At 40.2% G+C, this 14,808-nt stretch overlaps 1 protein-coding gene across 1 annotated transcript; it reads right to left on the bottom strand.

Moving 5' to 3' along the window:
* Window positions 1–2,231: 2,231 nt before the first annotated feature.
* On the bottom strand, window positions 2,232–7,328 carry LOC129564543 (E3 ubiquitin-protein ligase RLIM-like). Its single transcript, XM_055438618.2, has 2 exons — window positions 7,121–7,328; window positions 2,232–3,847 (listed from the first exon to the last, which is right to left on the bottom strand). The coding sequence occupies exons 1-2, from the start codon at window positions 7,326–7,328 to the stop codon at window positions 2,232–2,234; spliced, it is 1,824 nt and encodes a 607-aa protein (XP_055294593.1).
* Between the last annotated feature and the right edge of the window lie 7,480 nt (window positions 7,329–14,808).

The raw sequence follows: 14,808 nt of genomic DNA, 5'->3' as shown, positions 1-14,808 counted from the left end.
ACTTTTTCTGGCTAAGGAGCCACTGGTGTGTACGGGTGGTGAAGGGGAATCTCAGGCCGAGTGGGGAGAAAATCGCTTTATCTGGGCATTTATTGTCATCAGGGATTTCAATTGTTCCCTCTTTTAGGTTCTATAGTGCTCATTTGGTACTTGTGGGATTCCTATTTGACGTGATGTTGGAAGAGCCCATTTGAGCCACTTCCTGTTACTAAGTTAGAGGGAATGCTGGGTTTAGGTCACATTTCTTCTTGGTAGAGGTCATAAGGTGCCCTGACATGAAATTGCTCAGTCATTCTAAGGGTCCCTAGCCAATTCACCTTCTTCTTTAGACCTTTCAGAGTTCCTGTTTGGTTGTCTTATATTGTTTCCAGGATATATAGTTGGGCTTATAAGAGGGAAGGAGGGCAAGAAGAGTATAAAGCATTTTATATGAATTAGAAGTCATCTCTGTGCCTTTTAAGTGCTCACCTGATTGGGACATGCTCACTCTGGATAATTTCCCAATCAACTGTGCTGTTTATCATAATCTAGTAATGGGAATGATATTCCATCACATTTACAGGTCTCATACTCAAGGGGAGGGGCTACTACGAGGATCATTAGGATCTTAGAATCCTGTCAACCACAGAAGGTGTAAGTGAATGTACTGAGACGTTAATTACGTCTTCCTTTGGAAGACTGGAACCTGTTAGGATAGTATGAAAACCAAGTACTGTTATAATGATTCTACTCGCAGTAGATGAAGTACACCTGGTATCAGAAGTGGTTAATAAAAATCAGAATATTCATTCAAATTTCAGTATTAGTTAATGTCAGTTTCCGAGGTTTGACCTAAAATTTCATGTGTGGCCATGCAGATATCTTTTGTGTGAAAAATTTGCTGGCTGAAAGGTGAATTAAAAACTTCATTTATATTTTGTAGTTACATGGAAATACTGTGGTCACCAGCAATTCACATAGAAAATAAAGGTCAGTGATATTTCTGACTTTAATATTTAGAGCAGGTTTATACTTAACACTACCTACGTTTGAACAGGTTGCACATTTTACAAAGTTATGACTGTTGCTTTAGGTTGTAATATAATGTACTCTCACCTGTATCAGGATGGAAAATGTTAAGGGAAATTTTTTTTACTGGCCAATAGGGTCTTTTCCACTAGTCGGTTCTCCCATCATGTGGCTAAAGTATTGGAGCTTCAGCTTCAGCATCTGTCCTTCAGGTTAGATTTGGCTAATGTGAACTACTGCCAAAGGATTAGAAGTCAGGAGGAAAGAAGGTAAGGGTATTCATTTCTATGATGCACCCTCTCCAAAACTTTGGATTGACAGTGGCTGCCATTTTCTCAGTTTATAGCTCTTGCTGGGTGGACTTCTACTGCAACTCTTAAGACATTTGGGATTGCAGGAACTATTATCTCTCTATGCCCCTTCAAACCTAGAGGCTCTAATACTGGCTTTTCAGTTGCTAGCCTCAGGGTACTTCATCATCTTTTGGTTTCTCTTCATTATTTACACATTTTAGTCTCCTCATTAAATGATATTCTATCACTGTTTTAAATGTGCCATCAGGTTTTGGCTAGGACTCTAATACATTAGTAGTGGGGAATAGGAGAAACTTTAATGTAGTATTGGGGAGGGTGGGATCAACCGCTGAGAAGGGATAAATGGAAGAGAGAACCTGGACAAAAGGGGATAAACAGGAAGAGAAGGGTTTCAAACTTTTTATGGCATTCTATGAATATAACATGACTTTCATATGTGAATGACTCTAATACAGTCTTGCTTCTAAATTATTTAGTTGGTTTCCTGTTTCTTTGCATGCACACCCAGGATTGAACAGGGCTAAGAGGTATCTGGGATTTATTTGACTAGAAGATACTACTAGGATCTATCTGGATTGATTATATCATACTAGAACTTTTCTCTCATGGCATCAGGAATATCCCAACCCAGTGCACATACTACGTTTCTGTTGAAATTCAGTGCACTGCCATGGTGTGTAACTCATTTTTATTGTCAGATAGGATAACACTGTTTGACTTTTTAATATTTCCTTTTATTATGAAACAGAAATTGGGGAAAGCCCAATAATTTCTTCAGGAACATGTAGTTCAGTTCAGATTGTTACATATAGATTCAGATTGTTATACTTAAATAGCTCTAAAAGTAGACATGGCTTAGCTGACTGATGGCCATCACTGTAACACTTTATATATCTCAGAATTCGTAGCTCACATAGAATTATCTGCCTCGGCGGGATCCACTACTGGCCCACGACAAATAGGGCAGGTTGAATTTTCTTCCAGCCACTGATCAATGCAATTGTCATGATATTCGTGGAAGCATGGTAGGACTCGTAATGTGTTGCCTGCGGTGTATTCTGTGATGCAAATTGTACACACTTTTAACCCTTCAGTCTCTTCAAAAGATCTTAAAGGCAAGTTGTCAATCTGTGTTCTCGTAAGGCCTGTAGTTTGGTGTGGGTCTTCTTCATTTAATAAGAAAAACTGATCCAGATTAAGGGAGGACTCAGAGTCACTATCATCAGTTGTTATTGGGGTCATTAGTTCGCCTTCTTCCCTGGTCTCTAATAAGCCTGTTGATAAGCTTCTTTCTTCACTGTCTTCAAAGGTCAGTGAGCTAATGTCTGAGTCTTCATCATGTGAGCTAAAAGTCAATATATAACTTGATGTAGAGCTAGCAATATAATAGGGGCTTAAATCTGATATCACTATTAAACTTGAATCAGGATCATATGTAGCATTTGAAGCAGAACCAGGTCTACTCTCACTACCACTAGGTCCATGTCTTTCATTTGGTGACTCTGCCCTTTCTATGTTTTCACCTGGAGGTGAGACACTATGCTCTAAATTACTGTCACTGTCCATAAGATTACTTGAGTTACTAGATCCTGTCATTGTCTCCCAAAACGTAATCTGAATTGGGATGCATATTGTATCATTTAAGCTAGTATTTAAAATTCTTTGAATGGGATTTCTGATGGAATTGACGTAAGTACTCTCGTTGACCTCATCAGAATCTGAAAACGTGTTATTTGGTGAGTCAGATGTTAACTGAGTTGTACTAACACTGAAGTCTCTTTGAGAATCTGCTGGACTATCAACTGCTTCTACCTCAAGATTGAAGTGTGTGTTTGCATTTGTTTCCCTCACTTCCCAGGATTCACTACTGCACGTTGTGTCTGAATAGCCTTCTCCATGAAGAGGATTCCTAGTTGTAGAAGTTTCAATAAGACCCCTATTTTGCAACTCATGTCCAGGCATTTGCTGTCTTGATGGTTCTTCATGCCCAGATCTGGAAAATCTCTCATTTTCTCTTATGAGAGTTTGTTCAAAAGTCTGAGATGGTGTATCTTCATTAATTCTTTGAACAGTTTCCCACTGTGAATGTGGAAGTGACCAACTGTCAGTCCTTGCTCTGGTTCTCAGATAGACTGGGCTCCTACTTCTCAGTCTTCTCTTACTTGTAGTCGGTGGGACTTCCATTAATGTTTCCTTTGTATCTTGTTCTGATGCAGATGGTGTTGTAAATAGTGACTCAGGTTGTAGATTTTCCACTTGCCTTTGGCTGTCTTCTGTATCTTCTCTTCTGGGAAGTTTTGCAGATGCTACATAGTCCTTCTCTGGATTTGAGTTTTCATCATCACATTCAAGATTTCTTTCTAAGCCAAATCTGAGCTCATCACTGTTAGCACTAACTTGGCCCTCTTCTCTCCAAGACTGATTTTCTTTTTGTTCTCTTGTCTCATTTTCAGCTTGTGCGAAAGTGGTAAGACAGTCTAGTAGAGAGTCGTCACTGGATCCATTATGTGAAGCATCTCCTCTATCTGTTAATTAAAAAAGTGGGGGAGGGGCCATAAAAGAACTACCAAAATTAGAACTATCATAAAATAGCACTCTGAAACTTTCTTTAAAAAGCAAACAAACATGAGAACTTAACACTCAGATGTTTCAACTGATTTCACAAATTACAGAATTAATACTTTAAAAGCTTTATTATCTAGATTTATAAGTAAAGGCAGGGGAGTTTCAATTCCATCTGAAAAAGTGTACACTAATCCTAGATAAACAGAGGAAAACAACAGAATAGGAAAGACAAGAGATTCTTCAAGAAAATTAGAGATACCAAGGGAAAATTTCATGGAAAGATGTGCTCGATAAAGGACAGAAACGGTATGGACCTAACAAAAGCAGAAGATATTAAGAAGACGTGGCAAAAATACACAGAAGAACTGTACAAAAAAGATCTTCACGACCAAGATAATCACGATGGTGTGATCACTCACCTAGAGCCAGACATCTTGGAATGTAAAGTCAAGTGGGCCTTAGAAAGCATCATGATGAACAAAGCTAGTGGAGGTGATGGAATTCCAGTTGAGCTATTTGAAATCCTGAAAGATGATGCTGTGAAAGTGTTGCACTCAATATGCCAGCAAATTTGGAAAACTCAATAGTGGCCCCAGAACTGGAAAAGGTCAGTCTTCATTCCACTCCCAAAGAAAGGCAATGCCAAAGAATGCTCATACTACTGCACAATTGCACTCATCTCACACGCTAGTAAAGTCATGCTCAAATTCTCCAAGCCAGGCTTCAATAGTACGTGAACCGTGAAATTCCAGATGTTCAAGCTGGTTTTAGAAAAGGCAGAGGCACCAGAGATCAAATTGCCAACATCCGCTGGATCATGGAGAAAGCAAGAGAGTTCCAGGAAAACATCTATTTCTGCTTCATTGACTATGCCAAAGGCTTTGACTGTGTGGATCACAATAAACTGTGGAAAATTCTGAAAGAGATGAGAATACCAGACCACCCGGCCTGCCTCTTGAGAAACCTGTATGCAGGTAAGGAAGCAACAGTTAGAACTGGCCATGGAACAACGGACTTGTTCCAAATTGGAAAAGGACTACATCAAGGTTGTATGTTGTGACCCTGCTTATTTAACTTATATGCAGAGTACATCATGAGGAATGCTGGGCTGGAAGAGGCACAAGCTGGAATCAAGATTGCCAGGAGAAATATCAATAACCTCAGATATGCAGATGACACCACCCTTATGACATAAAGTGAAGAGGAACAAAAAAGCTTATTGATGAAAGTGAAAGAAGAGAATGAAAAAGTTGGCTTAAAGCTCAACATTCAGAAAACAAAGATCATGGCAACTGGTCCCATCACTTCATATGAAATAGACTGGGAAACAGTGGAAACAGTGTCAGATTTTAGTTTTTTGGTCTCCAAAATCACTGCGGATGCTGATTGCAGCCATGAAATTAAAAGCCGTTTACTCCTTGGAAGGAAAGTTATGACCAACCTAGATAGTACATTAAAAAGCAGAGACATTACGTTGCCAACCAAGTTCCATCTATTTCAAGGCTATGGTTTTTTAGTGGTCATGTATGGATGTGAGAGTTGGACTGTGAAGAAAGCTGATTGCCAAAGAACTGATGGTTTTGAACTGTGGTGCTGGAGAAGACTCTTGAGAGTCCATTGGACTGCAAGGAGATCCAACCAGCCCATTCTAAAGGAGATCAATCCTGGATGTTCATTGGAAGGACTGATGCTAAAGCTGAAGCTCCAATACTTTGGCCACCTCATGTGACGAGTTGACTCACTGGAAAAGACTCTGATGCTGGGCGGGATTGGGGGCAGGAGCAGAAGGGGACGACAGAGAATGAGATGGCTGGATGGCATCACCGAATCGATGGAGGAGGGTTTGAGTGAATTCCAGGAGTTGTTGATGGACAGGGAGGCCTGGTGTGCTGTGATTCATGGGGTCACAGAGTCTGACACGACTGAGCGACTGAACTGAACTGAACTGAATCCTAGATAAATTGAGAGTTTTTTACAAAGGGTATCTGAAGGAAGTCTGTTTTTCAATATTTTGTCATATACACAGCCTTGTATACCACTGTGGGAGGTATGTCAAGGGACAAACTTTTTTCTCAGCCCACTGTCAATGGGCCCATGATAATGTATAAGTTGTTTAAAATAAAAGATTATTGCCCCAATATAAACAAAGTTTATAGGTTTAAAAGTATTTGAATGTTGAATACTTCTTAATATTAACAGGGATTTAAATTGTCATTAAGGTGAAAGTCAGATCATACGAATAGACTGAACCTAGCATGGCACATATAAAACCATATTCAAGAACCCAAGTATTATAGTATCCTCTTCATTAGATAGTAAAATCCTCTATTTTACACTGGGAGAGAAGGCACCAGATCTGAGGTTCCAGCAGGGTTTCTCAGCCTTAGAACTATTTACCTTTTGGCACTGGGCCATTCTTATTTTGGGGAGCTACCCTGTGCATTGTGTCATATTTGGCAGCATCTCTAGCCTCTGCCCACTAGATGCTAGTAACATCCATGCGTCCCTCTGTGGCAACCAAAAATATCTCCAGCTATTGTCAAATGTCCCTTGGGGTGGGGCAGAGCAAAAATGTCCCCAGTTGAAAACTACTTGATTAAAATATAAAATATTTCTATTTGCTATTTTTTTACATGTCGATATAGATAGAGAGGGCTTCCCTCATAACTCAGTTGGTAAAGAATCTGCCTGCAATGCAGGAGACCCCAGTTGGATTCCTGGGTCGGGAAGATCCTCTGGAGAAGGGATAGGCTACCCATTTCAGTATTCTTGGGTTTCCTTGTGGCTCAGTTGGTAAGGAATCCACCTGCAAAGCGGGAGACCTGGGTTCCATCCCTGGGTTGGGAAGGTCCCCTCCATTCCAGTAGTAGTCCATGGGGTTGCAAAGAGTTTGACACGACTGAGCGACTTTCACTTTCATAGAAAGAGAAAATAATTCGGGACATAGGAGGAACTTTCCATTGAGGTACAAAACCAAAAAACAAACAAAAACCAATAGTCTACTTCGCACTGTTTCCCAATTAAAACAACCCAAATGTAAATCAAGGAACAAAACCTACCCTGGCATTCTCACCGCAAACCAAGTAAATATCAGTTCTTTTATATGAGAAGTTCCTTACCAAATAATTTATGCCACTTCTGTATACTTTACTGTTTACTACTATGAAGTGATTATTTAATACTAAGAAGTTCCTTTTTCTTCCGATCCTATTCCCCCACAAAGAGAAATATACCTGTATTTTCATCTGAGTTTTGTGGTGGTTTTTCTTTACTTTCACCTGGGCATCCGAGCAAATTGTTGTTTCTCATAAGTATGTAATCTTGTTCACTCAGATCACTTACGAATCTGTAGTAATCATCTTCTCGAGCTAATCGGTCTTTCTCACCTCTGTGTTGGACTGAAACTCTGTCTCCTTCATCGTCGGAATCTGAGCTTTCCATCTCGATGAACAAGTGTATAATTATCTGAACTTCATAACATAGTGGAGAAACGATAAACCGCCGTCGAGCAGGCTTTAATTTCTGCTTCTGCCTGGGAGTGGCCGGAACACACTCATTCGGACAACGGTCTGCCTAGGTTCCCCGCTGCTCCGCTATTGCAACTCAGCTCTGTAGCCTCTGGTGAGGCAATAATTGAGATGCGCCTCTACCTCATAACTTGCGTAGGCGTTGCCTAGGCATCCATTGTCTTCCTTATGTGACTGAGTAGGGACTGGATTCAGGTTGGGGTTCATTTCATTCAAAAGCAGCCCATATTTCGGAGGGTTTATAATGTACCAAGCACCATCCTTCGCTGTCCACCCGCCCCCCTGTCCCCCCGCAGCCTATTCTCAGGCTTTCAGAAGGCGTTTTCATTCGCTACATTTTATATGATAACCTGCTTCAAAATGCCATGTCAAAGTCAGCCTCATTAAATGTAGCATGTCTCATTTTCAGGTGCCGAGGGACCTCTGCCTTTTCTCCTCGTGAATTCCTCAGATCGTAGACTCTCACTAAGAAAGTAGTTCACAATTTTTGATGATTCACCAGGGTCCTAGTTGAATCTCTTCAGTGTGTCCTCTCCCTTTTACCTCCTAATGATTTCATCTTGATTATACGACCCCTCAGTCCTGTTTCAAACAAACAGAAAACCCCAAAGCTTGGGCAGGCTTTTGTGCTCATCCAGGGAATTTCTTCTCCACTAAAGCATTCGGTTTCGTTTTTGTCCTTGGGTCTCTTGCAAAGGAAACTCGTCAGACTGTCACAGGAACTTTAAAAAATGGATCCGTAATATTTACCTATGGTAATGAGTACCAACTTTGCTGATTTTGTTCCATGTGTCTCAGTGCAACCCGGATGTCTTTATTTATTGGTGAAAATAAACTAATGCTTATTTGTAATGCTACCTGAAGGAGACCTCTGCGAATTTGTGGACTCGTCAATACTACCAGCTCCACGTAACACTTGTTTGAGAGTTTCATTCAAATTATTCATGCAAGGACAAGATTTGGCCACTGAATTTGAGATTATTTAATTTGACTTCTTTAATAATTAATCCATCCAACATAAACTGGGTCAGTTATTGTCCTAGCTCTAGAGATATGTCAATTGTTGGATCAATTTGTACTCCCACGTGATTCACACCAAGTGAGGCAAACACCATCTAGAAACTATCAAAATACAGTATATTTTATAATAGATTTATATATGTTTTATTGTGTAAGTACAGAGAATTATGCAACAATTATTTAATGGGAGTTGGGAAATGTTTCACAGAGGTATTGTATTTAAATCTGAATCTTTAAATATAGTTATTAGTTTCTATAGATGGGAAATGGCAGTTATGTGTTGGTAGAGAAAAGCTCTGTCAGAAAAAGTAGACTTGAAAGACCTTGGCGTATTTGGGCAAGTGTGGCCACAATTTTGGGGCAGGGGTGAAAACATGAAATTAATCTCAGAAAAATAACTGGCACAAACTATAAATTGAGGTTTGAGTTTTTTGCATGTAAGAAATAGGATACTGATTAAATGTTTTGGTATATTTTGAGAACAAGCAGTGGATTTTATTTTTTCCTGCTTAGTGTCCCTGTAACATATTTGTGTTGATAGCATCCTGATTTTCATGGTGGAAAAACTCATTCTACAGTCTTAGTCCAGTTGGTTTAAGTTTAGCAGAATTCACCACCATGGCTAAAGGATAGGACAGATGATGCAGCCATGTCCAATCAGCATGTCTCAAATTGGCTATGGTAATTGTTCAAGACATGAGCATGTGAGCAAACGTAATTTAAGAGCTAAATCTGAAATGTTAGCTAGAACTACTGAAAATGAGAGATTCTTTTCCACTGGGGTTACTAAGCTGGTGAGATACAAACCTAAACATACTTGTGGCTATGTTTTGTCCCAAGAGTGAGGAAAATTGCCATTAAGAGACAGAGGAAAACAAAGATGGGGAAAGAACGAGATATTTGAGAGAAAAAATATTGAGGAGTACCTGAAGCTAGATGTGCCTTGTGAGTTTTAGATCTTTAAAACAATGTATTCCCTTTGGAAACTATAAGATTGTGATTGGAAGGCTCCTAATAGTTGTCATAGGAGAGTAATATGATTGGCGATGATGTAGTAGTAGTTGTTGTTGTTAAGTCGCTCAGTTGTGTCCAACTCTTTGTGACCCCAAGGACTGCAGCATGCCAGACTTTCCTGTCCTTTACCATCTACCAGAGCTTGCTCAAATTCATATCCATTGGGCCGATGATATAGTTAGATGTCAAAAAGTAATTTGATAGAGGGGAGGGGGTTCAGGGAATGAGTGAAATAGGTGTGGGAGATTAAGTGGAACAAACTTCCAGTTGCAAAATAAAAGAGTCAAAGGGATGAAATGTACAGTATGGAGAATATAGTCAATAGTAATATAATATTTTTGTAGGATGACAGATGGTCACTAGGCTTATGATCATTTTTTAATGTACAGAAATATCTAATTACTCTGTTGTGCACCAGAGACAAACAGTGTTGTAGGCCAAGTATATTTCAAAAGACAAATAAACAAACTCATAGAAAAAGAGATAAGATTTGTGGTAACCAGAAGTTGGGGAGTGGGGGTTGGACAAAGGAGGACAAAGGATACATGCTTCTAGTTAGAGGATAAATAAGTACAGGAATGTAATGTGCAACATGATTAATATAATAAAGACTTCTATGTTGTCTATGAAAGTTGTAAGAATAAATCCTAAGAGTTCTCCTCACAAGGAAAAATATTATTTCTCTTTTATTTTCTATCTATATGAGGTGATAGATGTTTACTAAACTTATCATGGTTATCATTTCATGATGTATGTAAATATAGGAGAACAGCACTTGCCACCTCAAAATGTTTCTTTGGCATGTAGAGTATTTCAAGCTGGGAAAAAGTAAAAAATCTAGGCCTAAAGTCTCAGGAAGGAACTTAGACCTTGCTCCTAACTGCCTAATAATTTCAGATAAAGGGCCTATTCTCCAATAGAGCAATCACCAGAGATATCTACAAAGAACATGGCTAGTTGTGGTGGGGAAAACACAGCATGGTCTAGAGACCTAAGACCGTTCTGTGTCCTGTTGACTACATGGCCCATTTCCCAAACATTTCCTTTTCCATCTTCATATGAACCACTTTGCTCTCCTTTGACGTCTCAAATACTATCCATGACATCCTCTTTTATCTTTAGTTAAAGATGGTATTCAAGGTGAGAGTTTCAGCCATTTGGGTTTGTCAGATTTCCTGGGTCTTTCTCATATGTTCATGTTATTAAACTTTGATTTTTTTCCAGTAAATTTGTCTCATGCCAATTTAATTCTTAGACCAGCCAGATGAATCTAGAAAGATAAAGGAAAATTTCTTAGTGCCCAACGTAAGTCAAGTCATTATGCTGTGTGCCTCAAACTTAGTGTTAAATGTTAATTATATCTCCAAAATCTGGTAGAAAAAATAAATAATTTATAATTAAGATAGTATGTAAAATTTATTGGCTTTTGTCCAGTCTACAAGGAGATCCAACTAGTCCATTCTAAAGGAGATCAGTCCTGGGTGTTCATTGGAAGACTGATGCTAAAGCTGAAACTCCAATACTTTGGCCACCTCATGCGATGAGTTGACTCACTGGAAAAGAGTCTGATGCTGGGAGGGATTGGGGGCGGGAGGAGATGGGGACGACAGAGAATGAGATGGCTGGATGGCATCACCGACTCTGTGGACATGAGTTTGAGTGAACTCCGGGAGTTGGTGATGGACAGGGTACCTGGCATGCTGTGATTCATGGGGTTGCAAAGACTCGGACGTGACTGAGCGACTGAACTGAACTGAACTGAACTGATAAGGTTAGTATGTTCATGTAATTTCAATTTAATTGGATTTAGTTTTTATGAACAATTCAGAAAACAATATTTCTGTCATTCATTTATTTAATAAGTATTTATTAGGCATGGAATTGTGTTAACTTGAAAGAAGTGAGCAATCCTTTTAAATTGATTATAAGTGAAATGTAGTTATGATATATCTATATAATGGCAATATTGTGGATAAATTTCCTACATCTTTGTACCTTGAGATCCTTTCAAAATGTCCTTATATTTGCACGTTTCATTTATTATACATTGTATTCTGATACCTTGGCCCAGTAATACTGATGTAATTCCTATATAAGGAAAAAGTATCCTGAGATGAAATATCACTGAACATTTGGTTTATATGAAGAAACAGAATGGTCCTGATGGGAATTCTAATGTCTTTCACTGAAACCTTAATGAAGAATGAGATAATGTTATGTGACCTGTTAGCTTCCTAGTGGGATTTTTAGGATGCCTAAGTCAAGAGATTGGCGAAAGCAGTGGCAACCCACTCCAGTACTCTTCCCTGGAAAATCTCATGGATGGAGGAGCCTGGTGGGCTGCAGTCCATGGGGTCTCTATGTGTTGGGCACGAATGAGTGGCTTCACTTTCACTTTTCCATTTCCTACATTGGAGAAGGAAATGGAAACTCACTCCAGTGTTGTTTCCTGGAGAATCCCAGGGAAGGGGGAGCCTGGTGGGCTGCCATCTATGGGGTCGCACAGAGTCGGATACGACTGAAGTGACTTAGCAGCAGCAGCAAGTCAAGAGATATCTTGAGTAATAGGCAAGTTTGGCTTTGGAGTACAAAATAAAGCAGAGGAAAGGCTAACAGAGTTTTGACAAGAGAACACACTGCTAATAGCAAACACCTTCTTCCAACAACACAAGAAATGACTCTACACATGGACATCACCAGATGGTAATACCAAAATCAGACTGATTATATTATTTGCAGCCAAAGATGGAGAAGCTCTATACAGTCAACAAAAACAAGACCAGGAGCTGACTGTGGCTCAGATCATGAAGTGCTCATTGCAAAATTCAGACTTAAATTGAAGAAAGTAGGGAAAACTACTAGACCATTCAGGAATGAAAGTGAAAGTCACTCAGTTGTGTCCAACTCTTTGTGATCCCATCAGAATACTGCAGTGGATTGCCTTTCCCTTCTCCAGGGGATCTTTCCAAACCAGGGATTGAACCTAGGTCTTTCACATTGCAGCTGAATTCTTTACTAACTGAGCCAGAAGGGATGCCCAAGAATAATGGAGTGGGAATGGAGAAGCTTATCCCTTCTCCAACAGATGTTCCTGACCCAGGAATCAAATCAGAGTCTCCTGCATTGCAGGTGAATTCTTTACCAACTGAGTTATGAGGGAAGCCCAACCATTCAGGTATGCTGCTGCTACTGCTGCTGCTGCTAAGTCGCTTCAGTTGTGTCTGACCCTTAGTGACCCCAGCAGCCTACCAGGCTGCTCCATCCATGGGATTTTCTAGGCAAGAGTACTGGAGTGGCTTGCCATTGCCTTTTCCGATTCAGGTATGGCCTAAATCAAATCCGTTACATTTACACAGTGGAAGTGACAAACAGTTTCAAGGGATTAGATCTGATAGAGTGCCTGAAGAAGTATGGACAGAGGTTCATGACATTGTGCAGGAGGCAGTAATCAAGACCATCACCAAGGAAAAGAAATGCAAAAACGCATAATAGTTGTCTGAGGAGGACTTACAAATAGCTGAGAAAAAGAGAAGTGAAAGGCTAAGGAGAAAAGGAAACATACCCATCTGAATGCAGAGTTCCTAAGAAAACCTTCCTCAGTGATCAGAGCAAAGAAATAGAGGAAAACAATAGAATGGGAAAGACTAGAGATCTCTTCAAGAAAATTAAAGATATCAAGGGAACATTAAATGCAGAGATGGGCACAATAAAGAACAGAAATTGTATGGACCTAATAGAAGCAAAAGATATTAAGAAAATGTGGCAAGAATAGAAAGAAGAACTATACAGAAAAGATCTTCATGAACCAGATGAGCAGGATGGTGTGATCACTCACCTAGAGCCAGACATCCTGGATTCTGAAGTCAAGTGGGCCTTGGAGAGCATCACTACAAACCAAGCTAGTGGAGGTGATGGAATTCCAGTTGAGCTCTTTCAGATCTGAAAAGATGATGCTGTGAAAATGCTGCACTCAATATGCCAGCAAATCTGGAAAACTCGCCAGTGGCCACAGGACTGGAAAAATAAGTTTTCTTTACAATCCCAAAGAAAGGCAGTGCCAAAGAATGTTCAAACTACCGCACAATTGTATACATCTCACACGTTAGCAAAGTAATGCTAAAAATTCTCCAAGCCAGGCTTCAACAGTACTTGAACCGAGACCTTCCAGGTGTTCAAACTGGATTTAGAAAAGACAGAGGAACTAGAGATTAAATTGCCAACATCCGCTGGATCATGGAGAAAGCAAGAGAGTTCCAGAAAAACATCTGTTTCTGCTTCATTGACTAGGCCAAAGCCTTTGACTGTGTGGATCACAATAAACTGTGGAAAATTCTGAAAGAGGTGGGAATACCAGACCACCTGACCTGCCTCTTGAGAAACCTATATGCAGGTCAGGAATCAACAGTTGGAACTGGACATGGAACAACAGACTGGTTCCAAATAGCAGAAGGAGTATGTCAAGGCTGCATATTGTCACCCTGCTTATTTAACTTCTATGCAGAGTACATCAGGAGAAACGCTGGGCTGGAAGAAGCACAAGCTGGAATCAGGATTGCCCGGGAAAATATCAATAACCTCAGATATGCAGATGACACCACCCTTATGGCAGAAAGTGAAGAGGAACTCAAAAGCCTCTTGATGAAAGTGAAAGAGGAGACTGAAAAAGTTGGCTTAAAGCTCAACATTCAGAAAACTAAGATCATGGCATCTGGTCCCATCGCTTCATGGGAAATAGATGGAAAAACAGTGGAAGCAGTGTCATACTTTATTTTTCTGGGCTCCAAAATCATTGCAGATGGTGATTGCAGCCATGAAATTAAAAGACTCTTACTCCTTGGAGGGAAAGTTATGACCAGCTTAGACAGCATATTAAAAAGCAGATACATTACTTTGCCAGCAGCGGTCCTTCTAGTCAAAGCTATGGTTTTTCCAGTGGTCATGTATGGATATGAGAGTTGGACTGTGAGGAAAGCTGAGTGCCGAATAATTGATGCTTTTGAACTGTGGTGTTGGAGAAGACTCTTGAGAGTTCCTTGGACTGCAAGGAGGTCCAACACATCCATCCTAAAGAAGATCGGTCCTGGGTGTTCATTGGAAGGACTGATGCTAAAGCTGAAGCTCCAATACTTTGGCCACCTCATGCGAAGAGTTGACTCATTGGAAAAGACCCTCATGCTGGGAAGGATTGGGGGCAGGAGGAGAAGTGGACAAGAAAGGACGAGATGGTTGGATGTCATCACCGACTTAATGGACATGGGTTTGGGTGAACTCTGGGTGTTGGTGATGGACCAGGAGGTCTGGCGTGCTGCGGTTCATGGGTTTGCAAAGAGTCGGACACGACTGAGCGATTGATATGAATC

Source organism: Moschus berezovskii, chromosome X (assembly GCF_049115385.1).
Source record: "Moschus berezovskii isolate FMDL1 chromosome X, NW_MosBer_1.0, whole genome shotgun sequence".
In the NCBI taxonomy this organism is placed as follows: Eukaryota; Metazoa; Chordata; class Mammalia; order Artiodactyla; family Moschidae; genus Moschus; species Moschus berezovskii.
Note: the sequence above shows the minus strand (reverse complement) of the source record. Positions and strands in the feature narration are given on the sequence as shown.

Bases quoted from the DNA above. Each gene is read 5' to 3' on its own strand.
- LOC129564543 (XM_055438618.2), bottom strand. From the start codon at position 7,328: ATGGAAAGCTCAGATTCCGACGATGAAGGAGACAGAGTTTCAGTCCAA. The intron at 3,848-7,120 runs GTATATTTCTCT...TTTAATTAACAG, and splicing joins AAACTCAGATGAAAATACAG to ATAGAGGAGATGCTTCACAT.